This window comes from Lissotriton vulgaris, chromosome 1_2, assembly GCF_964263255.1.
Source record: "Lissotriton vulgaris chromosome 1_2, aLisVul1.2, whole genome shotgun sequence".
Taxonomy (NCBI): domain Eukaryota; kingdom Metazoa; phylum Chordata; class Amphibia; order Caudata; family Salamandridae; genus Lissotriton; species Lissotriton vulgaris.
In genome coordinates this window covers 209,895,338-209,922,948 of record NC_141686.1, presented here as the reverse complement: position 1 = coordinate 209,922,948, position 27,611 = coordinate 209,895,338, and the positions used below count along the sequence as shown (strand labels likewise).

At 47.3% G+C, this 27,611-nt stretch overlaps 1 protein-coding gene across 1 annotated transcript; it reads left to right on the top strand.

The window, feature by feature from the left end:
• The first annotated feature begins 2,452 nt into the window (after positions 1 to 2,452).
• Positions 2,453 to 12,890, top strand: LOC147734995 (olfactory receptor 5AP2-like). The gene is made up of 2 exons (XM_086953733.1): positions 2,453 to 2,469; positions 11,954 to 12,890. Exons 1-2 carry the CDS (start codon positions 2,453 to 2,455, stop codon positions 12,888 to 12,890), a joined length of 954 nt encoding a protein of 317 aa, XP_086809859.1.
• The last annotated feature ends 14,721 nt before the right edge of the window (positions 12,891 to 27,611 follow it).

Sequence of the window (27,611 nt, the reverse complement as noted above, 5' to 3'; positions counted from 1 at the left end):
AAAGTGGCAGGTATATGTTTTACCATTCTTAAATGGTTACGCAAAATTGTCTGGATGTCGCCATCTACCACCCAGAAGACCGTAGTCAATGCCTTAGTGACATCTCGGCTTGATTACGGTAACATCTTGTACCTGGGCTCAAACAAGGCAGTAATAAAACGTCTGCAACTGGTGCAGAACGCTGCGGCCAGACTGCTTTGCAGAATCCCTAGATCCGCTAGGACGATCAAACATCTTAGGGACCTGCATTGGCTCAGGGTTGAAAACCGAATTCGTTTCAAAACCCTGAATTACCTATTTGAAATCAAAGCTGGCACTGCTCCCAAATACCTACAGGACCTTGCTAAGCCCTACCTCCCAAATCGCAGTCTTCGTTCATGCACAGCTGCGAACTTTGTGGTACCGAGGTTCAAACGGGCCAGAATAGGCGGGAGATCCTTTTCCTACCTGGGCCCAACGCTGTGGAACTCACTGCCCATTCATATACGCAAGGAGGAAAGCTATATGAATTTCAGAAAAAGCGTAAAAACTTGGCTGTTCGACAAATAAGTGCTTTGACTGTTCTCTCTCCAGTTGTATTTTTGTGTCTTGCTGGTCCGGCGCTGGGAAACCCTTTGTGGGTAGCAGTGCGCCTTACAAGTGTTATAAAATAAATAAATAAATAAAATATTGACTCCAGGCTGAGCAGAAGGAAGCTGCCTTTGGTAGGGCCTTCATACCATCTTACTTACTTACCTACCTACCTCCTTGGCTACCAACTTCTTCACCTCTGTAACTACTTCTTGAATAAAGATACTTTCTGGAACCACTACCTGTTTCATGTGGACTTCATATTACGACACTTACAAACTGGAGCTTCCATGCACGCCTAGAAAATATCTTTCAATTGTTAAACAGAGGCCCTCTTTTTCTCCTAATTTTCGAGTCCATTAGAGTGGTGATTTCTACATGGTGCATTGCGCTAAAAAGACTCAGGTGTGGGGAAACCTAATCACCCAACAGACTCCCCTCTGAAGGGGAAAGTAGATCAACCAGGTGTCTTTCCTGAAGGTTTTCCACAAAGGGGATAAGATTGTATTACTTATCGCAGGAATGTATGGCACGAATCATTAATGAAATCCTTGCAAGAGTTGCAAGCTCAGTTCTCATTTTCTGGCACGCATTTCCACAAATACATACAATCGAGGCAAGGCACCTTCTCCCACCAGAACGACCTACTCAGTCGATTGGAAGACAACCCACTCAAAGCACACTGGTCCAGGACTCCCTGGTCACAGGCGTTATTTTAGAGATATATAAATTGTTAATACGTAACTCCTCAGACAACTTAGCGCCCCTTAAACAAACGGGCGACCTTGGTGGGCCCCTTGGTTGAAACCAACTGGAAGGATGCATGAAGGGCCCCATGGGTGTTAGATATCCTGTCTCTGCTGTGAATAATCCAACTTCACTGCAAACATGTGATATATTTTACCCCTATCCGTCTGAGGTGAGATGGTAGGAGAACAACAGCAGACTGTCCTTGCTGCAACTCCCCAATCGCTTATTTTTATCATGTGGTGTGTTCGTGTCCAATCATAGCAAATTACTATTCATCAATTGATGATGGAATGGCTGGTGGAGCACTCCCCCCTGAGATTGGCTCTCTTGGGTATTATGGAATATTTGGGTGGTGCAAGGCATAATCACTCATTCGTGGGCATGGACACATTATTGGACAAATGGGATATGGCAGGCCAGTGGAATGCCACACATCCTTCAAAGATTTCGGACTGGCACACGTTAGTGGACTGGTGCTCCAAGCTGGAAGAGCCCATCTACCTGGCTGAGGCTGCTGACATAAGCCTGCCAAAATATGGGGACAATGGTGGAACTACTCAGGGCTTAGCAGTGGCAGCTTCTCCTCTAAGGCAGAAAATGGAAAAATAAAATGGCGAATAAAAAGGCAAAGCGGCGGTCCACCAGCAAGGTAAGTCATTTATTTTTCTATCCTCCCCATACCCCCGCCCCACCCATGCTACTAAGTGGCAGCTGCCACTGAAAAACATGCATTAATATATTTCCTCTGTGGATGTGCCGAGTGAGCTCTGACAAGGCACCAACCATCTGCACTGTACTATTGGACTATTTACTGCATTGTGTAGCAGAGCAAAGGAGCTCCGGGAGGCTCAGTTATCAATTCAATTCAATAAACTTTATTCGGAAACATGTAAATCTTGTCCATAAAAGTGCATACATACAAAACATGTTAAAAGAAAAATATTCGTGACAATCGCAATCCGCTAAAAAAATACAGTATGGTACATATAACAAATCGAGTAACGCACTTAAAAAGATTTAGAATAAATAAAATGTTATAAAAAATGTTATATTTGTTTTTTTTAAAAATCATGCTTTTCCTATAGCTGATGGCCCTAAGTAGATAACTAGCCGTATAAAAACAGATGTCAGGATGATGCAAGTTAAAAAGTAATTTCATTGCCGCTTTAACAGTTCTAGCTCCAAATTTGATAAATAAAGGTTTTAAAAAGAGTTTGCGACATTCACTATACAGGTTACATATAAGTAGAAAGTGCTCTGTGCTTTGTTCTGAAATGTTGTCGCACCGACATGGACCTGTGGGGCGCATTTTAATCTCAGGGAATGCAACCAATAGGTGGACCGTACCCATCCTCATCCTGGTGAGAACAAACCGGTGTTGCCCTTTAGTTACCTGGAGGAGGTAAGGATGTAGGCCCACAAATTCGTTCAAAAGGTTATAACGTACACAGGTGGAAAGTTTAAGATCATCCGTGGCTCGTCTTTCTGCACAATGATTTAGGAAAATTGATTTCAGACTCTCTTTAGAGAGATCCGAAGCAGAACAGTGATCTAATGTAACGTTAAACCCGAACACATTAGAGAAGGATTCAATTATGTATTTAATCCATGGGATTTTGAGAAAATAGTCTAGACGTAGACAATCCTCAATGATGGCCCTATTAAATGAGGTTTCGTCTTTCATCCAGACCGAACGCCACAACATCAGAGGTCTCAATAATAATAGATCATTTAGATGACATAGTCCTAATTCTTTATGGACCAAACTATTAGCAGTAGAGGTCGGGAGACACAATAATTTTTTCAGAAATGTATTCTCTTCTACCTGTAGAGATTCTGCCCTGGAAACCCCCCATACCCCTGCTCCGTAGAGGGCAGCAGAGAGACACCTAGCTTCAAAAATCTTAAGCATTGCTTTAGGTCTTCTACTACCTAATTTACTTGCAAAAGCAAATATTCCATTGGCACTCCTGATCATTTTGTCGCGCACCACCTTGTGCTCGACGTCCCAGCGGCCATTTTTGGAAAAGTTAACCCCTAGGTAGCAGAAATTTTCCACACACTGCACCACTTGGCCATCGATGAGATACCTATAGGGCTTTTTAGTTTTGACTTTACTAGCTCCACACTCCATCACATATGTCTTACTCTTATTAATGACCAGCTTTCTGTTTTCAATAAAGGCCACAAATTTATCCATCAAAAGCTGTAGACCCCGGGGGGTCCTAGAGAGCAACACAGCGTCGTCCGCATAGAGTCACACGGGGATGGTACTTGTGTTTACTCTAGGGGCGTCCACTGGTGCCTTCTTTAAGATCGAGTCTATTTCATTAATAAACAGAGTGAAAAGCAAGGGTGCCAAAACACACCCTTGTCTAATACCTCTCCTGACCCTGAATTTGTCTGTGCATTCGCCCGAAGGCCCGTAACGGACACTCGAGCTAAGCCTCTCGTATAAACGGGCCAGAAAATATATGATTTCCCTAGGTGCTCCCATTTCTAGCAAAGTAGTCCATAGTATGGCGTGATCCACCAGGTCAAAAGCGCTGCTCAAATCAGCGAAACAGAGGTAGAGTGAACCATTTTTAGCTCGGGTGTATTTCCCTATCAGGAGTTCCAGGTTTAAGCATTGTTCAATGCAACCTCTTCCTTTCCTGAACCCGTATTGGCAGTCTGTCATTATCTGGTTAGACTCTGCCCACTCTTCTAATCGGACGAGGAGTACACGGCTCATAATCTTGACGGACGAATCCAGCAATGAGATTGGCCGGTAATTTTTAGCGTTTCCTCGGTCCCCTTTCTTATGAATCGGAACTATTATGGATTCAGACCAGGTGCACGGAAAAGTATAGCGAACAGCAGCGTTAAAAACTTTGACTAGTACTGGCCCCCAAGTCTCAGGTGCAAATTTGTACATGTCAACTGGGACACCGTCGGGTCCCTGGGCCTTACCACCCTTACTAGCCCTGATACTACTTAGGACCTCCTGTAAGGTGATATCTAGGTTAAGTACTGGCCAAGAGCAACTTATCGGCAACGTTACCATGTTAGAGTTAAAAATACCAGAAAAGTGCTGTACCCATGATTCCTTACCCACGTTTGAGGTTAACACGGGAAGTTTATCATCTTTTAAAAGGGGGCTATTTACTACTGCCCAAAAAAGAGTACAATTGTTCGATACAGCCGCTAGATCCAGTCGCTCCCAAGCTTCCTCACGTAATTCAGCTTTCCTTTGCTTAAGAGCTAAATTATAGTCGGATCTAAGCTTAGCTACGACTGTTTTGTCTCTAGGTTTAATGGATAATGCATTTTTTAGTGTCTTCAGTGCCACAGTACATGCATTATTAAACCATCCCCTTGCTTTGTTATTAGGATTTCCAGCCGACCTAGTAAACTTACCACTAATAAAAACATTGATTTTCGTAAAGTGAAGGATACAGGCCTCCAGGTTTGGTTTCTCATCAATAATTGATGTAATATCATTTAAGCAGCATGAGATAATGCAATTAGAAGTTACTTCTGCTTTATCCCCTGCCCACCTTATTCTAAATCCATTCAGCCTATGTACCTCAATGTTTATAATAGGGCTACTATCTGGAATTATACAAACTTTCCAAAACCTAGTTTCAATAACAAGACAGTTATGGTCACTGACCATGTAATCAACAACCTTGACATCAGAGCTAACATGAGCTAATTCGGAAGACATGCAAATAAAATCAATTACAGTGTTTGCCCCTCTCCCCACAAAGGTTGGCAAACTATCACCCTTCCCGTCCTGCTCAATCTCTATGATCTCCAAATCATAGTCTAGTAGGAAGGAGTTCAGAGTTTCTCCATATGTATTGTGTTGGAAATGCATAGCTGGCTCTCCAACACGGTTCAAAGTGCCACACAACTTTTGGTTAGAGAGAGGACAAACAGAAATGTTAAAATCTCCAACATATATGAACTCAAAAACTGTATTAGAAGCTTTCATCAATTGTTTGATTGCGATGTCTAATTCTAAAATGACCGTGTATCTGCTGGCATCAAAAACATTATTATACATATTAATCAACAGAATGTTTTTGTCTGCCTCATCAGTTAGCCACAGCAATTGGGAATTGTTGCCCACAGTGATATGCTCCTTCACCCTAATTCGCATTTTCACAGAGATCAGAATTAGCAAACCACCTTTGGCCCTCCCTGAGGTAGTTGCCATTGCTGGTAACTCGTATGCTACAAAACCATCAAGGCCCTTAAAATTTAGGCACCAGGTCTCTTGTAAACATAAGATATCAAATGTTCTAATAAATTCTAACCACCCTAATACTTCTAATTTAGAAACTAGTCCTGCAATATTCCAACTGGCAATAAGGCAAGTTGTTGATGCCCCCTCTAAGGTATTGCAAGATGAACCCACATACTTAGGCTGTATACTACCAGTAGTGTTTGGGGACTGATGTAAATCTAATCCTGCACCCACTTCAGCAAGCTCGTGTCTGACCTCTTGTCAATCGCAGTTATTAAGACCAGACAAGGCATCATATCTATTGTGTAATAGCATGCTTGGTACTAGGGGGGATGCCCAGCGATTATGCGTATTCAAGTTGTTATCCCATCCTAGTGCTGGCGTTTTTGGTAGAGTTACATTTTGCTGTTCCCCATAGAAGAATTTTAATGTTAGGGGTACCACCGTACCTCTTCTACGCTGAGGTGGGAGAATAAGTGTTAGGACATTAGGAAGTACATCGGGGTGGGCAAATGTTACCGCCACACAGTCCCCTTTAAATCTTTTGGGGCGATTCCCTATCCAGGGAACACGTTTAACTGCTTTGATATCATGCGCCAGTTGCTGTGACCCACCAGGCGCTAACCTCATATTACTAGAGAGCCAGTGAAGGGCCTTACTACACAGAGAGCTGGATGACTCGGTAATACCGTCATCCAACAGGGGTACATTAGCTAACACCAGAACGACAGGTGAGGCTTCCTCAATAAACTGCAGTGGGTCTGTTCCGTGGACTTGTGCTTGGGGTAAGTTTTCTATCAACGGACGCCCTTCTGCAGTTGCTATATTGTGATTAACTTTCGGGGCCGGCATATGGACTAAATTAGTCGGCACACCAGATGGCCCTTCCCCGGCTTGATTAACCCCTTCGGTAGTATCTCTTGTTATTAGTAAAGTATTAAGACTACCTATTTCCTCCGTCAACTTTGTTTGCACACCTCCAAGTCTTTTTACTTCCGCCTGTAATTTATCTATTTTAAAGATCAGAGGTTTTACAATTTCAAAAAGTTTACCCTCTACAACCTCGAGCAGTTTAGTAAACATTTCGTCATCTCCTCTGTTTCTTATAGTCCCTTCCCCTACAGCCTTTTGTGGAGCTCTAGAGGAGCCTGGGGATAATGTTCTTTTCCTTTTCACTCTTGGCCTTTGACCGCCCTGTTTCCGCTGATTCTTCACACAGGCGCGCACAGGCCGTGGTGTATGCTCAGTCAGTGGTAGATCATCCTCCACAGGACCAGATACAGTTTCTGGGTCTGAATCAATAACATTATCAGAGTCTACATCCAGAGTGACAGGAGATGCTAGCGTAATCAATGGCTGGCTATCAGTCTCAATCATAGGTGATACATTTGGTGAGACCCTATTTTCCACCAACACGAAGAGGCTATCCTCAGCTGACAGAGGTAAAGTAGGGCTTAACCTGCGCAAATCTGGTGACTGGCTTAGCCCAAGTGATTCCCTCCTTTGTTCATTTATTTTCTTTACTGTTTGCACAACATAATTATCCATGGTATTTGCGGGCAGAGCAGCAGGTTTCTTTTTAGTCGCCATTTATATGTCACACGGTTCACAAACAACACAGCAACAGAGTCTTACTTGTAGAAGCGTCTCTGATGGACCAGGGGGTTGGGCCCTGCCCCTACCTCCTCGTGCCGATGAGGGCCGTAGAGGGCCCGCCCTTTGCCCGGGCTTCGCCCCGGGCGTCCCGCTCGCGTCCCGCGGAGCGGACCGCTGCTCCGGTTTAAGCGCCTCCAGGCGCTAGTGTGAGGTCACTGGTGCGCGCCGCCGCTGAGGCTTCCGGGAACTGTGGTCCCGGGCCGGCGGCGCGATAGAATGCCTTGGTTGACTCTCTGGCGGTGGAAACGGCGTTCGTGGACCCCCTCGCTGCTCACAGGTAAGTCTGGCGTGGTCCCCAAGCTCCGCCGACCTCTGCTCCGGTTTAAGCGCCTCCGGGCGCTGGTGTGAGGTCACTGGTGCGTGCCGCCGCTGAGGCTTCCGGGAACTGTGGTCCCGGGGCGGCGGCGCGATAGAATGCCTTGGTTGACTCTCTGGCGGTGGAAACGGCGTTCGTGGACCCCCTCGCTGCTCACAGGTAAGTCTGGCGTGGTCCCCAAGCTCCGCCGACCTCTGCTCCGGTTTAAGCGCCTCCGGGCGCTGGTGTGAGGTCACTGGTGCGCGCCGCCGCTGAGGCTTCCGGGAACTGTGGTCCCGGGGCGGCGGCGCAATAGAATGCCTTGGTTGACTCTCTGGCGGTGGAAAGGGTGTTCGTGGACCCCCCCGCTGCTCACAGGTAAGTCTGGCGTGGTCCCCAAGCTCCGCCGACCTCTGCTCCGGTTTAAGCGCCTCCGGGCGCTGGTGTGAGGTCACTGGTGCGCGTCGCCGCTGAGGCTTCCGGGAACTGTGGTCCCGGGGCGGCGGCGCGATAGAATGCCTTGGTTGACTCTCTGGCGGTGGAAACGGCGTTCGTGGACCCCCTCGCTGCTCACAGGTAAGTCTGGCAAAGGAGCCCCGGGAGGCTCAGTTATCAAGCTTGTAATATGCAGAGAAAGCATCAAACAATGGTAAAGCAGTTGCTGCGGCAGCATTTGTTAGTCCTTGTGGCAGGTCTGCCTGTCGAATGCTACCAGGCTCCTACCCAGTACCAATCTCATAGGAGGAACAGTGGAGCACATAATCTGTCTACAGCAACAACAAAAAAACAATCACAGTATGACAAGAAATCCTAATGGCCCACATTCATTAATTTATCCCACAATGCACCACAGCCAGCCATTGGCAGCTCCTCCACAATGGGGAGGAGAGTTGCTCACTGCAAAATTATTATTGTTTTATTTTTCACTGGCAGCTGATGCTGCCAAGTCTAGGGCGGGGCCAGGCAATCCTCTCAACACTATCCAGGGACTGGGGGTTGAGGGCACTTGTAAGTGGTATATCAGTTTGGCCATCTTAGGCCAGCCGAACAGACATGTGCACTTAGAATTTCTGCACCCAGATATAATGTACAGCTGGGTAAAGAAATGACACAGGTTCCCTGTCCCTTTGTGAGCACAGAACCAGGCTCTTCAGACCAACAGGCGCTGCTCTCACAGCATAAGAGCAGCATCAGGATTGGTTAGGGAGTCTTGGAACTGTGCTGGCCCAGAGACTTCTAGAAGAGGGTAGCACCAATTCCGCCGGCAGCGGGAGAAGCAGGTAAGTGTGTTGTTTTTTATTAGTTGCTCACAGTCTTCTCCACCATGTTATTTTGCCAGCAGCTGCAATGGTTGCAATGGTTGATTAAACAGTTTTCTTATTAACCACCCTGCATTGGGGACGTTGTAAAGGGATCTGGGCAGTAAATGGTTGCTGGTGTATCAGTATTATTAAAACAATAAAATGTGATTACATAAAACATAAATGTACAACACAAGCTGATGAAAAGCATCCCACATATCGCACCTTGCAGGCCAGTTTCTAGACCCCCATTGTTTATGGGTCACAACCCTTAGTCCCAAAAAATGGAAAATAATGTGCTAATCCTATAGGCGCTACCCTGGGCTGATCCAGCAGTGGGAGGTTATCAGTAGGCATGCATGTGTGATTGTCCTGTAACTAACAGAAGCTACTGTTTTTATGGAAGGTGTGCCTCTTTGCAATACAAAACCAGGTCACATTTAAAGAAACAATGTGTGAAAATCCTCATAAGGTACAGCGACAGGTAAACACATTTGTTCATCAAAGAACTAACACACAAATTACACACTCACAAATTTAAACACTCACAAAAATGCATGTGCAAACACCATCGCACCCATAACCATTTTCTTGCTGAAACGTTCCATATAAATGAGCTGAAGCACACACACACTCTCAGAAACAAACATTGATGCATTCCTCTTGAGTCCTTATCTTTGCTGTTGATTTATTAATGTGTTTTCGCAATGTGCTCAGCTGTTTTTTAATTGAAAGATATAAAATGACAAAGCAGTGGAGATGATTGTAGATGTTTAGAGAGATGTTGCAAATCTAAATGGCAAACAACATGTAAACATGTTTATAAAGATGTTCAGGTAGCAAGAACCATGTTTGAACCATGACCAAGTTTGCGTTGCAGTTCTACCACACAACGTGGCATGTGGGCGACACAAACCTTAAGTTACATTTATGAAACCACGCAAAGCCCACTTTGCGTGGCCCAGGAGTGGCTGGATAAATCTGGAGTAAGGAAATGCAGTGCAAATTGCTGCGTTGCCTTACTCTGCCCGAGAACAGCCTTCCAGGGGCATTGGGACCGAGTCACAGAATGAACTTAAGACTCAATCCTAAACTTACTGCTAGTTTGGTATTCACAGAATGCACTTACTACTTTTGGTAATCACAGAAGTTAGGATGTTGTTGTGGTATTCCATGACTTGATGTCCTTTGTTTTTTTTAAAGGGGGGGAGGTGTGTGGTATTCCATGACTTGATGTCATCTGGAATCTTCCCATGTCATTCAGAAGTGTCTTGGTAACTTAGAATGTTTTCCCTTGACTGGGACCGTTACTGGTTTGCTGGTGATGAGGACATCTCCTGCTACCTGTGGTTGTTAAGATGTTCTTCTCATGAATAAATCTACTTGGACCTACTTCCTGTGTAGTTTGGTTTACTACAGTTGTCTTAAGTCTGTCTTAAGCTTGTCTTAAGTTTGTCTTAAGACAAACTTAAGACAAAATCCTAACTTCTGTGAATACCAAAAGTAGTAAGTTCATTCTGTGAATGCCAAAAGTAGTAAGAGCATTCTGTGAATACCAAAATAGTAGTAAGTTTAGGATTGAGTCTTAAGTTCATTCTGTGAATCGGGCCCTCTGTGTGAGTGTCCCACACAACTCCCACAGATTTTGAAACATTCCGAGATTTACCAGAATTGGTAAACATTGGAATGCGCTAAAATTATAAGCCTTTCCAGGGTAGGCGTAAGAAGGAGAAACATCTTTATTTATCTTTATCTCATTACTTGCTGTTTCTATGTGGTCTGCTGCACATACTAAAAGAGGAATATGCCTCTCAGGATTGTTTTTTGTTGCAGGATGGCCCTTCCTGCACAAAAACAATACTTCATGCAGCGGAGGCACCCTCGGTGCCTGTGTTGGCGCTAGACTGACGAAAAGCGCTAGCACTGCAGAAAAGCCAGAAATGCGCTGTGTTCAATTAAATAGAGCACGTCTCTCCCTTTCCCTGTCACGCAGCGCCACAAGGTGACAGGTTCCTATATCTACCCTGGAGGGTCTTCAAAGCATGACCTTTGGCGCCCTTTCAGACTTATGGAAATGTTTAAAAGGTTTAGCCTGACGAAAATCATGTGATAAAAAAGCTACCGGCACATTTACCGGGCACATATTTTAATATGATATTGAATCCTGCCAGACTGCTAATGAACCACTTATTATTTTTGCTCTCGAGTGGAATAATCTGCTGCCAGGAAGCCAGGTATGTCATTGATTTGAAGGGCATCTGCCGAAGGAAATAATACAACTTGCAAGAGACGTCCTCTCGGGTACAATGAAAAGTACTGTCATACACTGGTCTCCTCAGTGTATTGACACTTTCGAGGTGTATGATTCCGACACTCATTAGACTGTTGTACGTCATTGACACTGGCAGGGATGGCACACGTCATCCGACAAACCTCCCACCCACCCATTGCAGTGCAAATGCAATAGTGGGCCAATCTATTTCCGTCGCCTTACCAATTTCATTTCAATATTGGGCTCGCTTCATGCTGAAAGTTTAATGTAATGCCCCTCGCGGTATTTCCTAAATGTACCCGATGAATGTATTATCAAAATAAATATAGCAAATGGAAACAGAAGAATGTTTGGTTTAACATTTCAGAAAATTAATTTCTACGTTTTGTTTTTGTCATTGAATATCCGTAAAACTGTTTATAAAAAATGATCTCCCTCTACACTGTAGGAGCACTGCACGGCTACAGACTGGAGGGGAACCATGCACTAGCGGGTCTTTAAACCTCACATTTTACCACAATTTAATCAACAGTAGCACAGTTCGACAATTGTTCATTTAAACATTCAAATCTGCAGGCATCAATAATCAGGACCCCTCATTGCTTATAATTCACTATATTCAACAGTACCCATGACTAATGCTGCCTTTGAAAGCTGTCTTTATTGGCCCGGTGAACTCTGAGCTCCAATCGACATGAGTAGATGTTGTGCCTCTCAATCTCTCTGTACACAGGAGCTGTCACTACAAGTGCATCATAGATTCTCATACTTCTATATCTATTTCAGTGTCTGAAGTGCACCCTGTGAGCCACCCTGGGAAGGACTCTGCTGTCATGTCAGTCTCCATCGCTCCACCAGCCTGATGCACAGTACAGAACAATGCATGGAAGAAACAGGACCTCAGCGACGGAATTCATCCTCCTTGATCTCTCGGAAGACCCAGATCTGCAGGTCCCACTTTTCTTGTTGTTCTTAAGTATCTACATAATCACCTTAGTGGGAAACATCAGCATCATGATCCTGATCAGGATATCACCGCAACTTCACATTCCCATGTACTTCCTGCTCTGTAACCTGTCCTTTGTTGACCTTTGCTACTCTTCTGTTGTGACTCCCAATATGTTGGTAAATATTCTGTCAGAGAAGAAAACGATTTCACATGCAGGGTGCATGGCACAGATGTTTTTCTTTGCTACCATGGGTGGTTCAGAGGTTTTTCTTCTGGCCCTCATGGCTTATGACAGGTATGTGGCTGTATGCAATCCATTACTCTATGCAGCGATTATGACCAAGTCAGCCAGTGTACACCTACCACTCGGAGCCTATCTAGTATCCTCCATTAATGCCTTGATTCAAACCATTTTCACCGCCAAGTTGAACTTTTGTGGTAGTAACACGATCACACATTTCTGCTGTGATGTCCCACCACTTTTGAAGCTCTCCTGCTCTGACACCTCTATTAATGTGGTCCTGTTGGTTTTTGTGGTTGGTGGCCTCATAGTAGCATCACTACTCTTCATTTTAATTTCTTATCTCTGCATTGCTTATGCCATCCTAAACATTAGTTCCTCAAAAGGCAGATGGAGAACGTTTTCTACATGTTCCTCCCACTTCATCTGTGTCACCTTATTTTTTGGAACTCTTATATTCATGTACGTCAGACCCAGCTCAAAGTATTCCATGGAACAGGACCGCATGGCCTCAGTATTCTACACAACTGTTATTCCCATGCTGAATCCTCTGATCTACAGCCTGAGAAACAAGGAAGTCAAAGCAGCCCTAAGAAAAGCAAGACACAGAATGTCTTTGTGACAAGACATTCTCTATTGAAGAAGCACAAACTTCTAAACAGACTCTGTTGATCCTCATGATTTTATATAGGAGATACAATAATGTTGAGTTCTGATTTAGGGGTGATGCTGAATGAGTCAAAGTCAAACGCATGCTAAAGTGTAAAGAGCTGCAAAAGTGTGGATTATAATGCTTATCAGTAATGGGTTGATGATACATCTTTTTGGTCTGTCCACATCCTTTCCCATGTTATGCCACTGTGCATGCCAAATTGATATGAAACTTTACAGTCTGTATGGTATTCAGATTATTCGTCCATACACGCTCATCAATAAATTGAACAAATATTGAACATGGGTATGAAGATAAATCAAATATCTTGGATCCTTGTACTAGCCTTAGTCGCACACTTATGTTCTAATAGGTTGTATTTCAAGTTATCCATTCACAAGTACCACCCAAACTCAGGGGTCAGTTAGTGGTCAATTATTTGTAATCATAGCAGCAGTCACAGATCAGTGATACCCATTTATCAATCATTACTGAGGTGTTCTAACTAGCCCGTGCCAATGTGTGATTCAAAATTATCTAAAAATTGCAATTTTAAGGTTTGAATAATTTTATGATTCTTCAAAGTGCTTATACAAAGTGAAAAGCATTTTTGCTGTAGCAAATCTAGTAATTGTGCAAAACACAGAGCTTTTGACCACAAAAGTGATGTGCACATGAAGCCCTGAATTGTCTTTTTATTGACTAAGAGGAGAGGTTTTGAGAGGGGAGGTCAGAGTCACTCTCTTGGAGATACAGGGCATTGCACAATAATGGATATGGCTAAAGAGATGGTAATACCTGTTTTGTATTCTTGTGAACAACTAAAGAGATGTAAAGTCCAGGCCCTTTGTCCAACCCTCTTTGAGTGACTAACACTGGCAGCACCCTGCCTTCAGCCATAGGAGGCCAGACCCTCCACCTATCAGTCTGCAGTTGGCCAAGACTCACTGCATATGGTCTGTGCCTTTGAACAGTGTGGTTGGCTGCAGGCTCTGTCCTCTAACCTTCCATGGGCAGCCAACAACTACAATACATTAAATTGAACCATGTAAAGTGGGTGTTGCCATCCAATTCTAAGCAGACAGCCTTTCCATGGCTGCAGATGGCCATCAGCCTTTCACCTCTTGATAACCCCTGCACTCAACCCTCTTTATGCAGCCAACGCCACTGTTGGAAAATGACCCTCTCCGAAGGGTCACCCCCAAACACCCCCGCGCCGCACGGCCACCAGCTGCTGCGTGTGCCACTCCGTTCGGCCCTCTGCCTCGCTACCTGCCTCGTGGCCGGCTGACGCCGCTGCCGTCTGTTTTTGTTGTTTTGCCGATCTATTGTGCCTGTTCCCTCTGCCCCGTGGCCGGCTTACGCCGCTGCCGTCTGTTTTGTTTATGTTTCTGTAATCTACTGCGCTTGTTTCCTCCCAGTTTTTGCGTCCTGTTTCACATTGTGCCTCCTGTTTTCGCGCTCTCCTTCCTGTCTGCCCGCCTCCACTCCCCGCTTCCCGCTTCCCGCCACCACCGCTGACCACGCCCCTTTTCCTCTGCTCCCGCCTCCCAGCTGCCCCGCCCACCCGCGCACTCCGCCTTAAATGGCGACCGTGCGAACGCGCAGCAGTCACGCGCAGCGGGCGCGCCGATTGTGCGCCGAAGGCGCGCCAAAGGGAAGCCCGTCTACGCCCGTCCGCGCCTGGACCGCGCCCAGTGCCAGGACCCCTGGCCCCCGAAGAGCCCGACCAACCCGCCTGACGTACTCCGCCGCCACCCTCATCGCTCTCAACTCCGGCCGACTCCCTGACTGCCATCAAGCCACACCACGACACACCCACGGACCGTTCAGCTGCCACGCCTGCAAGTTCTCCTGCACCCGGACCTGCCTCGCACCAGCACCCGCCAAGTCGAACTCCAGCAGTACCCACCTAAAGTGCATCCTGCTCAACACCCGCTCCGTCCACAGACACGCCATCGAACTCTGGAACCTCCTAGACGCCACAGCCCCTGACGTCGCCTTCCTCACGGAAACCTGGATGAACGCCTCTTCAGCTCCCGACATCGCCATCGCTATCCCGGAGGGCTACAAGATCGTCCGGAGGGACCGCAACGCCAACCAGATGGGAGGAGGCATCGCCATCATCCACAAGAACACCATCCGTCTCACGACCAGCACCGACAACACCCTGACCAGCGCCGAACATCTGCATTTCCAGATCCACACCAACCCGAACACCACCCTCAGAGGCACCCTGATCTACCGACCCCCTGGACCACGCACGCAATTCAGCGAGGACATCACCGACTTCGTCAGCCCACATGCCCTCCCCTCCGATGACTACATCCTCCTGGGGGACCTGAACTTCCACCTGGAGAACAACCACGACCACAACACCAGCACCCTGCTCGACAACCTCGCCAACCTGGGACTCAAGCAACTGGTGTCCACCCCCACCCACCTCGCCGGACACACACTCGACGCCGTCTTCTCTTCCAGCACAGACATCGACTTCAGCCACGCCACAGAGCTTCAATGGACGGACCACAGCTGCGTCCACTTCACCTTCAGAAGAACGACGACCCACCACCACCAGCAACAGGCTGCCCGCAGAAGCTGGAACAAGATCACAGCCGACCAGCTCGCCACCTCCCTGAGCCAACACCCTCCTGCCAGCTCAGCGAACCCCAGCCAGGCCGCCGACAACCTCACAAAGTGGATCAGCAACTGCGCGAACAAGCTCGCCCCGCTGAGGACCCCGCCCAACAGACCCGGCAGCAAGAAGGCCCCTTGGTTCACCGACGAACTCAAGAGCTCCAAGAAGAACTGCCGAGCCCTCGAGAAAGTCTGGAAAAGGGACCCGACACCGGACAACAGGACCTCCTACAAACTGGCCACCCGGAAACACCACCAGATGATCCGCGCCGCCAAGAGAACAGCATTCAAGGACCGGTTGGACAACAACGCACACAACAGCAAGGAACTCTTCAACATCGTGAAAGAGCTCTCCAACCCCAGCGCAGGAAACAACGACATCACCCCATCGCAAGACCTCTGCAACTCCCTCGCCTCATACTCCACAACAAGATCGCGGACATACACAGCAGTTTCAACAACCAACCAACGCACACCACGACCGACCAGCCACCCCCCCCCACCACCACCCTCCACACCTGGACCCCGATCAGCACAGAAGACACCATCCGCACGATGAACTCCATCCACTCCGGCTCACCAACCGACCCCTGCCCTCACCACGTCTTCAACAAGGCCGACGCTGTCATCGCACCCCACCTGCGAGACATCATCAACACATCCTTCGAAACCGCCATCTTCCCCGAAAGCTGGAAACACGCCGAACTCAGCGCTCTACTCAAGAAACCAACAGCAGACCCCACCGACCTCAAGAACTACCGCCCCATCTCGCTTCTCCCGTTTCCAGCCAAAGTCATCGAGAAGACCGTCAACAAGCAGATGGCCGCCTTCCTCGAGACGAACGGATCCCTCGACCCCTCACAGTCCGGCTTCCGAGCCAAACACAGCACCGAGACCGCCCTCATCGCCGCCACCGATGACATCCGAGCCCTGATGGACAATGGAGAAACAGCGGCCCTCATCCTCCTAGACCTCTCCGCGGCATTCAACACGGTCTGCCACCGCACCCTAATACGGCGCCTCAGCAACATCGGAATCCAGGACAAGGCGCTGGAATGGATCATCTCCTTCCTCGACGGAAGAACACAGCGAGTCCGCCTACCACCGTACAAGTCAGAGGCCTCCGAAGTCATCTGCGGCGTCCCCCAAGGATCATCACTGAGCCCCACCCTCTTCAACGTCTACATGAGCCCCCTCGCGGCCATCGTACGCAAACACCACCTCAGCATCATCTCCTACGCCGACGACACCCAGCTGATCCTCTCCCTGACCAACAACCCCGCCGCCGCCAGAGCCAACCTGCACGAAGGGATGAAAGAGGTAGCCGAGTGGATGACGACCAGCCGCCTGAAACTGAACTCGGACAAGACGGAGGTCCTCATCCTGGGCCCTTCACCCTCCGCCTGGGACGACTCCTGGTGGCCTCCCGCCCTGGGCACCGCACCCAAACCGACAGACCATGCACGAAACCTGGGCTTCATCCTGGACTCCTCCCTCTCCATGACCAGGCAAGTCAACAGCGTCTCCTCGGCATGCTTCAACATCCTATGCATGCTACGGAAGATCTTCTGGTGGATCCCCACAGAGACCAGGAAGACCGTCACCCAGGCCCTCGTCACCAGCCGACTGGACTACGGCAACGCCCTCTACGCCGGGACCACCGCCAAGCTCCAGAAGAGACTCCAGCGGATCCAAAACGCCTCAGCCAGACTCATCCTCGACATCCCACGATCCAGCCACATCTCCGGACATCTGAGAGACCTTCACTGGCTCCCCATCAACAAGAGAATCACCTTCCGCCTCCTCACCCACGCACACAAAGCCCTACACGATCAAGGCCCGAGCTACCTCAACAGCCGAGTCAACTTCTACGCTCCCAAACGCCACCTCCGGTCAGCCACCCACGCCCTCGCCGCCGTCCCCCGCATCCGAAGAGCGACTACAGGGGGAAGGTCCTTCTCCTACCAGGCCGCCAAGACCTGGAACTCCCTCCCGTCCGACCTGCGCCTGACCCAAGACCACCTCTCCTTCAGGAAGAAGCTGAAGACCTGGCTGTTCGAGCAGTAGCGGCACCCCCCTCCCCAGCGCCTTGAGACCCTACGGGTATGTAGCGCGCTTTACAAGTGTCACTGATTGATTGATTGATACCTTCCTCCTCCTCTTTTTCTGACCTCATTTCCATTGGCTTTAGGAGTCTTGGCACTTAATCAATCAATCAGTCATTTGTTAAGCGCACTGCATACCCACGAGTGCCTCAAGGCACTGGGGGAAGGGGAGGTGGGGGCTGCTACTGATCGAACAGCCAGGTCTTTAGTATCCTCCTGAAGGTCAGCAGGTCTTGGGTCTGTCGTAGGCTCAGTGGAAGGGTGTTCCATGTCTTGGCGGAGAGATGGGAGAAGGATCTCCTTCCGGTGGTTGTTCTTCAGATGCATGGGACGGTGGCGAGTGAGAGGTCGGCGGAGCGTAGCTTTTAGTTGGGGGTATAGAAGGAGAGCCGTCGGTTGAGGTGGCTGGGCCGGTCTTGTTGATTGCCTTGTGTGTGTGGATGAGGAGCTTGAAGGATATCCTCTTCTTGACGGGGAGCCAGTGCAGGTTTTATAGGTGTGGAGTGATGTGGCTGTGTCGTGGTACATCGAGGATCAGTCTTGCTGAGGCGTTTTGAATGCGTTGTAGTCGATTGATGAGCTTGGTCGGGGCTCCCGCATAGAGGGCGTTTCCGTAGTCGAGTCTGCTTCTGACGAGGGCCTGGGTGACTGTCTTTCATGTATGTGTTGGGATCCATCTGTAGATCTTGGGGAGCATACAGAGGGTGTTGAAGCAGGAGGAGGAGACGGCGTTGACTTGCTTGGTCATTGAGAGCGTTGAGTCGAGGATGATTTTCAGGTTGCGTGCGTGGTCGGTGGGGGTCGGGGCTGCCACCAGTGCCATTGGGATGTACCATGTTACAACGCATACCATTACGACTACCTACTGTTACAACGCGACCATTACAACGCATACCATTACAACGCATAGTGCTTTGAGGTGCTGGATAGTGGTAAGTATAATTTACTATTCTAACTCCAGTCCCCGTGGACACTAGGGAAGGTGTTGGATAGTAAATTATACTTATTCCCTATCATAGAGCACCCCCCAGTGCAATGCGTTGTAATGGTATGCGTTGTAAAAGTTGCGTTGTAACAGTAGGTAGTTGTAAAAGTTGCGTTGTAACAGGTGTATACCGTGCCATTGGCCACCAGGAGTCGTCCCAGGCTGACGGTTTGGAGCTGAGGATAAGGACCTCCATCTTGTCCGAGTTCAGCTTCAGATGGCTGATCTTCATCCAGTCGGCGTCGGCCTTCATTCCTTCATGGAGGTTGGCTTTGATGGTGATGGGTTCCTTGGTGAGGGAGAGGATCAGTTGAGTGTCGTTGGCGTAGGAGATTATGTTGAGGTCGTGCTGTCAGGCGACGTGTGAGAGCGGGGCCATGTAAACGTTTAACAGTGTCGAGCTGAGGGAGGATCCTTGGGGTTCGCTGCAGATGATCTCGGAGGCTTTTGAACGGAACGGGGATGCGGACGCTCTGGGTTCTGCTGGAGAGGAAGGAGGTGGTCTATTCCAGAGCTGTGTCTCGGATCCCTGTGGCATGGAGGCGTGCGCATATTGTGAGGTGGCAGACGGTGTCGAAGGCGGCGGAGAGGTCTAGGAGGATGAGTGCAGCAGTTTCCCCGTTGTCTAGCAGGGTCCTGATGTTGTCGGTGGCAGCGATGAGGGTGGTCTCGGTGCTGTGGTTCCTGCGGAACCCTGACTGGGAAGGGTCCAGGATTCTGTTCTGTTTAAGGTATCGGGTTAGCTGTCTGTTAACGATTTTCTCGAAGACCTTGACCGGAAAGGGGAGCAGAAAGATGGGTCAGAAGTTCTTGAGGTCTCTTGGGTCTGCCTTGGGTTTTTTGAGTAGGGTGATTTATGATCTCGGCGTGTTTCCAGCTTTCTGGGAAGATTGCGGTCTCAAGGGAGAGATTGATGATGTTCCGTAGGTGGAGTGCGATGGAGCTGCTTGCTTTGCTGAAGACGTGGTGCGGGAGTAGGTCTGACGGAGGGCCGGAGTGGATTGTGCTCATGGTCTTGATGGTGTCATAGACGCTCACGCCGGTCCAGGCTAGCAAGGGGACGTGGTCGATGGTGTGTGGAGGGTCTGTTGTGTTGCTATCTGTTTGGGCTGTCTGGGTGTTGAAGCTTAATCACTGCTAACCAGTGCTAAAGTACACATGCTCTCTCCCTAAAGCATCATAACATTGGCAAACACCAATTGGCATCAATTGGCATATTTAATTTACTTATCAGTACCTAGAAATGTGTACTACATGTGTCCAGGGCCTGTAAATGAAATGCTGCTCGTGGGTCTACAGCACTACTTGTGCCACACACATAAGAAGCCCTCTAACCATGTCTCTGGCCTGCCACTTCAAGGCCTGCATGTGCAGTTTACTCCTACACGGACTTGGCATTTTAAACTACTTGCCAAGCCTTAAACTCTCCATTTATTACACATACGTCAACCCAAAGGTAGGCCCTAGGAAACTTATAGGGCAGGGTGTTGTATATCTAACAAGTAGGACATGCACTTTTACGTTTTGCAGGTCCTGGTAGTGACAATAGCTAAATGTGGTTGTCACTGCTGTGAAGCCTGCTCCTCTTATAGGCTAACATTGGGAATTCCTTAAAATACCTTCATCTCACATTCCTGGATAGAAAGAAGTAGCTGCATATTTTTTCATATCTTTGGAATGGTAATGATAAATACTCTTTACTGGTAACGTTGGATTTAACATTGCTACTTCAGAAATACCACTTTTAGAAAGTGGACATTTTGATGCTCTTACTGCTCTGTGTGCCTTGCAACCTGTCTCTAATATGCATCTGTGCTGGGTTACAGAAACACTTTGTGCATTCCCTCCAAACAGCCACAAACACAAGACAGCTAGGTGTGGCGGAGTACCCATGTACATACATTTGAATTCTGATGGCCCTTCCCGATCAGGAAGGCAAGAAGGGGTTCACACTTACACTTCAAATGGTAGTCGCCTGATCCCACACACATTACTAATTACCCCTGATAGATAGCCTGGCAGACAGGACTGGGTTGAAAGGGATATCAGTACAATTCTAAGACATTCTTTGAAATCTCCCCCACTTCAAAGACATATTTGTGCTTAACTACAGAGGCTCTGACCCCACCAACTCTGATGCTTCTGCGTCTACACCGGAACCTCTGTCAGGAGAACTGCTATGCTGTTCAATGGACTCAACTAAACTGCTGACATGGAAGAACTGCTTTCTGTTTGGGGAACTGCTGCCTGCTGCTCTCTGACTCTGCTGAAGGAGAACTGGACTCTGCTTTCTGTGATTTCCACGGGTTTGTTGGCTTGCCTCCGGTTGCTTCAGAGTCAGGGAAATCAAAGAACTGACAATCCTACCTACTCCTGAGGCGGAAGCCGGGAGACCTCTGTCATTCTTTTTAAAACTGTTATTCTTGTGTGTTTTTAAAACTTGACAAGTTCTTCCTTGAACACAGATCTTAATTGATACTCACCTGAAACCCAAAACAGCGGATTCTAGCGCTGTCACAGGGCTCCGTGAATTCTTTGCCGCCATTACCAACCTTACAGGGACATGCCCACTGCTGTGAGGCCACGCCCCCCACCAGCAGTTACCTACTTATCATGTGCACTCCCAGGACGCGCAGCGTACGAGCGCAGCGGGCGCGACGATGGTGCGCGTAAGGCAAGCCCGTCTGCGCCCGTCCGCGCCAGTACACTCCAGGAGCCAGGCAAGAGGACTGAGGAAAGGTCAACTTACTCAGGGGATGCCCTACGCCATCTCAACAGACCTGTTCTCACCCATTGTCCGCACTGCTCCTTCAAATACACCCCCTCTACCAATAACTACCCCACCCAGACGACCATAAACATGGCACTGATAAACTGCAGATCACTGCCCAAACACGCCCTTGAAATAAATATGCTCATTGAGGATCTTAACTTAGAAATCCTGTTCCTCACAGAAACGTGGCTTACGCCTGATTCAGACGCCGACATAGTCCAAGCCCTTCCCCCAGGATTCTGTATCCAACACGTCAACCGTCCCAAGGGCAGAGGAAGAGGTATTGCTGTCATTTTCAAGCAATCAATTCCATGCCGATTCCTTGATAGCCCTCTGTTGGACTGTGAAAACGTCTACTTTACCATGCAAATCACCCCTTGCACCTCTCTGTCCGGATTCCTTATTTATCGCCCTCCTGGCACCATGGGACAATTCCATGACTCCCTCCTAGAATGCTCTTTGACCACGTCTAGCGCTCGGCCCAACTTCCTTATTTTAGGGGACTATAGAAGACAGCAATTACAATATTGCCACAGAACTGATCCAAGATCTGGCAGTCCATCAACTGCACCTACAGAACTCCCTCCCTACTCACAACCGGGGGCCCCTGCTTGATCCCATATTTTGCAATTTCCCTGACCTTGTGACCGGGTCTCCTATCCCTGTGCCGTGGCCTGACCACCTACTCATCCCCTTTAGCTGGCGCATTCAGCCCAATCCGCCGATAATCCAAGTACCTGGCAGACCATCTCGTCCCTGGGCGAAATTAGACTATGATAAATGGAACGAAGCCCTCAAGGATACAATCCCAACCCTTAGCCCAAGCCCTGACCTTGCTGACATTGAATTCTCATCCTGGGTCACCAATTCTCTAGACATAGCTCTCCCCAAAAAACCTCATCGCAAACCGAGGACAAAAGCTACTTCACCGTGGTTTACCCAGGAGATACGTCTCCTAAAGAAAATCTGCAAGAGAGCAGAAAGAGTATGGAGGAAATACTTCGATCCCATCAGTAAAAACAATTACAGACTGACGATTCTTAATTATAAAAAGACTCTAAAAAACTCGCAAATCTCCTTCTTCAATGAAAAAATTAGCAAGGCAGCAAGTTCGTCGAGAGAGACGTTTCTCATTACGAAAAAGCTTCTAAAAACCCCTACACCCCCAGCTGCACGCGACCCCTCGAACGAACACTGTAACGAGTTAGCCAATTTCTTTGACTCAAAAATACAAAAAATCCTCAAACAACTTCCGTCTCTTTCCCCTATGGATCCCTCCCTCCCTCTCTCCTTCCAGCGCCAGAACGGAGACACTGAGCTAAGCAAGTTCCTCCCCATTAACGTGGAAACCCTTGGTTCCATACTAGAAGCCCTCAAAAGCGGATCGCCGCATGACCCAGCTCCAGTGAGACATCTGAAGCAGGTCGCCCCGAACATCCTACCACCTATGACCAACTTATTAAACGCCTCCATTGAATCCGGAACTGTCCCCACAAGTTGGAAAAAAGCGGTGGTGAAGGCACTTATAAAAAAAAAAAACCTTGACCCGGACAACCTGGCTAACTTCAGGCCGATATCACTCCTCCCCGGCATTAGCAAACTGGCGGAAAAATATATCAACTCCCAGCTTTCTCATTACCTGGAGTCCAATGAGCTGCTCAAAACCTCCCAAACTGGTTTCCGCCCGGGCCAGGGTACAGAAACAGAGATGGTAGCGGTCGTCGAAGAAGCTAGGAAGATCATCGACGCAGGAGGATCAGTGGCAGTGATCCTCCTGGACCTCAGCGCAGCATTAGACACCGTCAACCACAGCATCCTGGCCCAACGCCTGGGAAACCTTGGCATCACTGGGACGGCCCTCGGCTGGCTAAAATCCTTCCTCCACAACCGCTCCTTTCAGGTGGCGGAGGGAGACTGCATCTCCAGGGAAACCCTGATACGTTGCGGAGTGCCTCAGGGCTCTTCATTGAACCCTACACTCTTCAACGTATACATGGCACCTCTTGAACAAATCGTCATCCCTTATGGCATCAAACTCTGGACCTACGCGGACAACACTCAGCTGGTCGTCTCCCTCAGCCAGTCAGAACTCCCTACCATCGATCTGTACTCCTGCCTGGGGGATATAGTCAGCTGGATGAGCGATTCCCACTTAAAGCTCAACGGGGACAAAACTGAGCTAATGGTATTGGGCAACCAGTCCCACTTCCGCCCGGAGTCTCTATGGCCTCCCAGCATGGGTCCACCACCAATCCCCAAAACTGACATTAAAAGCTTAGGGATCTGGCTGGATGACAAACTAACCCTCAACACGCAGGCCAGAAAAACCGCAGTCACATGCTTTGGCCTACTACGTTCCATCCGTAAGATCCTCCCATTGCTGCCGCTTCAGTCAAGAAAACTACTTATACAGGGTCTTATACTGTCAAGACTTGACTACGGCAACGCCTTATACCTCGGTTCACCAAAAAAAGTCATCTCAAGGCTACAGGTGGTGCAAAATGCGGCCGCCCGAATCCTCACAGGCACAAAAAAACGCTGCTCTGCCAAACCTGCACTCAAAGAACTCCATTGGCTCCCGGTGGAGCAAAGGGTGCAGTTCAAGGCCATGTGCCTAACTCACAGCATCCTGCATGGAAAAGCCCATCCAGTCCTTAAAGATCTTGTGACATCCTTTACCACAAACAGAACCCTCCGCTCAACCAACGCCCATCTGACCCAAATGCCCAGGATCAAGAGAACACGCTTTGGAGGTCGGCGGTTCTCATATCAGGCATCTAAGATGTGGAACACTCTCCCACCGGACCTTCGGGCCCAACCTAATCTCCTGTCATTCCGTAAATCCTTGAAGACATTGCTGTTCCCCTGACCTCTTCCTGACCCCGCCTGACCCTACCTCTGGATTTCAGTTAGCGCTGGGACGCTCACGGGCAGCCATGCGCTCTATAAATCCCCAATAAACAATAAAAAAAAAAGTGTGTACATCTACTAGTGTGCCTGACTCACTGGACGTAGCCCTGGTGTTTGCATTACAGATTTCAACACATCTCCTGTCTGCTCGTGACACAACTAGAACATTGACCCGGTTGCAGGATTAAAATCAGGGCATTGCTTTGGAACCAGCGCTTTGCCTCCATAGATCGACGCATTGGCCAGTGTATCGCTGCTACTTGGTGAGATGCTTGTCCTGAACCGTGTGGCAGAAACCAGAGCATCGCTCAGTGCACCTAGACTCTAGCACCCGTCTTCGGAACTGACTCATTTCACACACTGTGTGAAGATTGACACATCTTACTGCTTGTGACCAGTAAAGGTACTTTGGTCACTGGGGCCTGCATGAATACTGTAGTTGGACAGCTCTCCATCGCAGTTGGCCTGAACTTCAACTATGCCCCGCTCCAGAGCGACCTAAAGTAACCTTTTTAAGTGCCACTAGCTTCTCAGCACTTTACTGCATTTATTTCTTCAATACATTGGCTTTTTGTTGTTTTGGTCTTGTTTCATTCAAAAAAACATGCTTTATTCTTCAGAAATGTGGTGGAGTCATTTTGTGGTGTTTTCACTGTGTTACTGTATGTGTTATTGCACAAATATTTTTCTCATTGCCTTCTAAGTTAAGCCTTGCGCTCTGTGGCAAGCTACTAGTGAGTGAGTAAAGGATAATCTAGGTAATGTTGTGACTTACCCTGACTAGGACTGTGGTCCCTACTTGGACAGGTTGCATACCTTTGACATCTAGAGACCCAATTTCTAACATGGCCTACAGCTGTGGGGTTGATCACAGGGGTTGCACTCCAGATCATGTACCCAACCATCTGCATGCAGTTAACCATGTGCATAAGGCGAATGGCCACAGGACCTGATGCCTGGCCAGACCATATGCTCAAACCTTCACGGGTGGCCAATCCATGATGTATACAGTTATCAACAGATACAGTCAGGTATTGCTCCTATCATGCTGTGGGTCCCCAAGTCCTACTTGTGACCGTTGGCCAAGCACAGCAGTACTATCTAGAATTCACAAATTCTATGCTGGATTCATTAATTTTAGAGCTCCAGGTGGGCCCAGAATTCACACATAGAGCATTGTATTGTTTCTATAGCTGCAATACGGGATTGTGGTGGTAGTGTTTCTCAAGATGAGAAAGCGTCCGCACATATAAGCAATACAATTATCTAAGCACGTATACGTGTAATGTAAATTATATACTATTCTTTATTTGAGGTTCTCTGTTGTCCTGTCAGACACCCACCACCAGGAGTGTTGAATTAGCAAAACAAGTTTTTGCTAATATTAAGTACCAGAAAGAAAACAGGCATTGTCAAGCACTCTCACAAAATATGTAGAATTATTGTCATCAATCACAAGTTTTAAGATTAACGTTCATTGACAGGAAATGGACTTCCAAAGTACGGATCCAGACCAAGCGTTAGACTTCAAATCTTTATTTCATAAACATTAAAAATATTTCCAGTCTTGTCCTGCCGACACGTGTTTCGTCTCATGGAGACTTTTTCAAGGCTGGAAGTATAAAAAAGCTAAAATCAATATTTACACAATATTCACTATACATATACAACATCATGGAAAAGTATATACAAAGAAGTCTAACAAAAACATGTGTTGTCTGAAGGTGTATCACACCTCATAGAGAAACCACAAGAAAAAGAAAAGATCAGTAGGCATGTGAATATCCAAACATAAAATTCTCCTTATTATAATACTATAACAGAATTAGTTGATGTTCACAATTATTTTCATATATCCTCCTATTTCACTTATAGCATTAGGCCAGTGAATAACATATATTCATAATATGGAAACAGTATCATCAATTAACTTACACGTTTAAGCATGAATTTGAGAATATAGTTGTCAAAATAACATAATCATGTTATAAAGGATAATTCAAAGGTACTGGATGTAGTAGCACATAGGATTGGAGCATCATGTCCCTATAGTGTCAGATTATGCCTCATAAATTATTAAATAAAAATAAAAATAAACATACCCAAGAAGACGGAGATAGTGCACTGATATTAAACACCACGGATCTTGTTATCTAATGCAGATGAAACCGAGTTCTAAGGTCACACCGGTAATATGAGTCCTAAGGAATTATGAAAAACACTGATTTTGTATGGAATTAGGAATAAAATAAAACCTCTATTGTAAGATAACATAATAATAATAAGAGACATACCGAAAAAGATATATCAGGGGGACACAATCCTTATAATCTTGTTCACTAGTATAAATTCATAAGGAGCATAGAGCGATGTCCAGAGTAATTGTTCAGAGTAAAAGAAGATAGACCTAAGAGTAAGGGCAAAAGATTGTAAGATGCCATAATAAGGAAAAGTCTATATACATATTAGATACTCAACAGGCTGTAAATGTTTAAAACTAAGACATAATTATTCGCCTAAAAGGTATCTAAATACAAGTATCCTGATGGAGAACCAAGGCCATACATTTCACACTTGTGCAATAGTTCAGAGTCAAGAATATAAACTACAACTCTACACTCAGAATAATACAATTAGTAGATACAATAGATCCTATGCCTAGCAAACGGAAAATGGAATCTAACTGATAACACAAAACAAGGTTACAAGGGGCAAAAAGTCACCACATATATCAACTCACTTAGTAAATTCACAAATCTTGCTGCGTGGAGGTGGAATCGCCTTTTCTTAGGTTTGAGCGATGACCATGATAAGTCACTAAATGATAAAAAGAAATAAAGCGTATGGTTTGTTCTAGATGTAAATAATGGGAAGGTCTGTACATTATCACAGACAAATAGTAATCACAAACACATATAAGTCAGAATGTCTTCATATATAAATGAAGCAATGTGCCCACCCCGCAAGCCAGAAACGACAGACTCTAGTGCGTTGGGATTACAGCCCATAACGCAGTCCATTAACACAAAGGGCAAAAGCAAACAAACCCTCGTGGTTCAAGTTATAAATAAACCGGGTTGGTGAGAAGGGCAAGTTCCCATTATGGGGAAAACTTTAAAATGTCCACGTGTGAACGCTAGGGAGTTAGGACCATCAAAGTAGTACAAAAAAGCAACTTAGTCAAACGGTAGGTTGCTTTAAAATATCAGAAGATTCGTCAATTCGTCCTAGACCTCACCTTGTTTAGCGCGGCGTCGCCTAGACACCTCCACTGCTGTCAG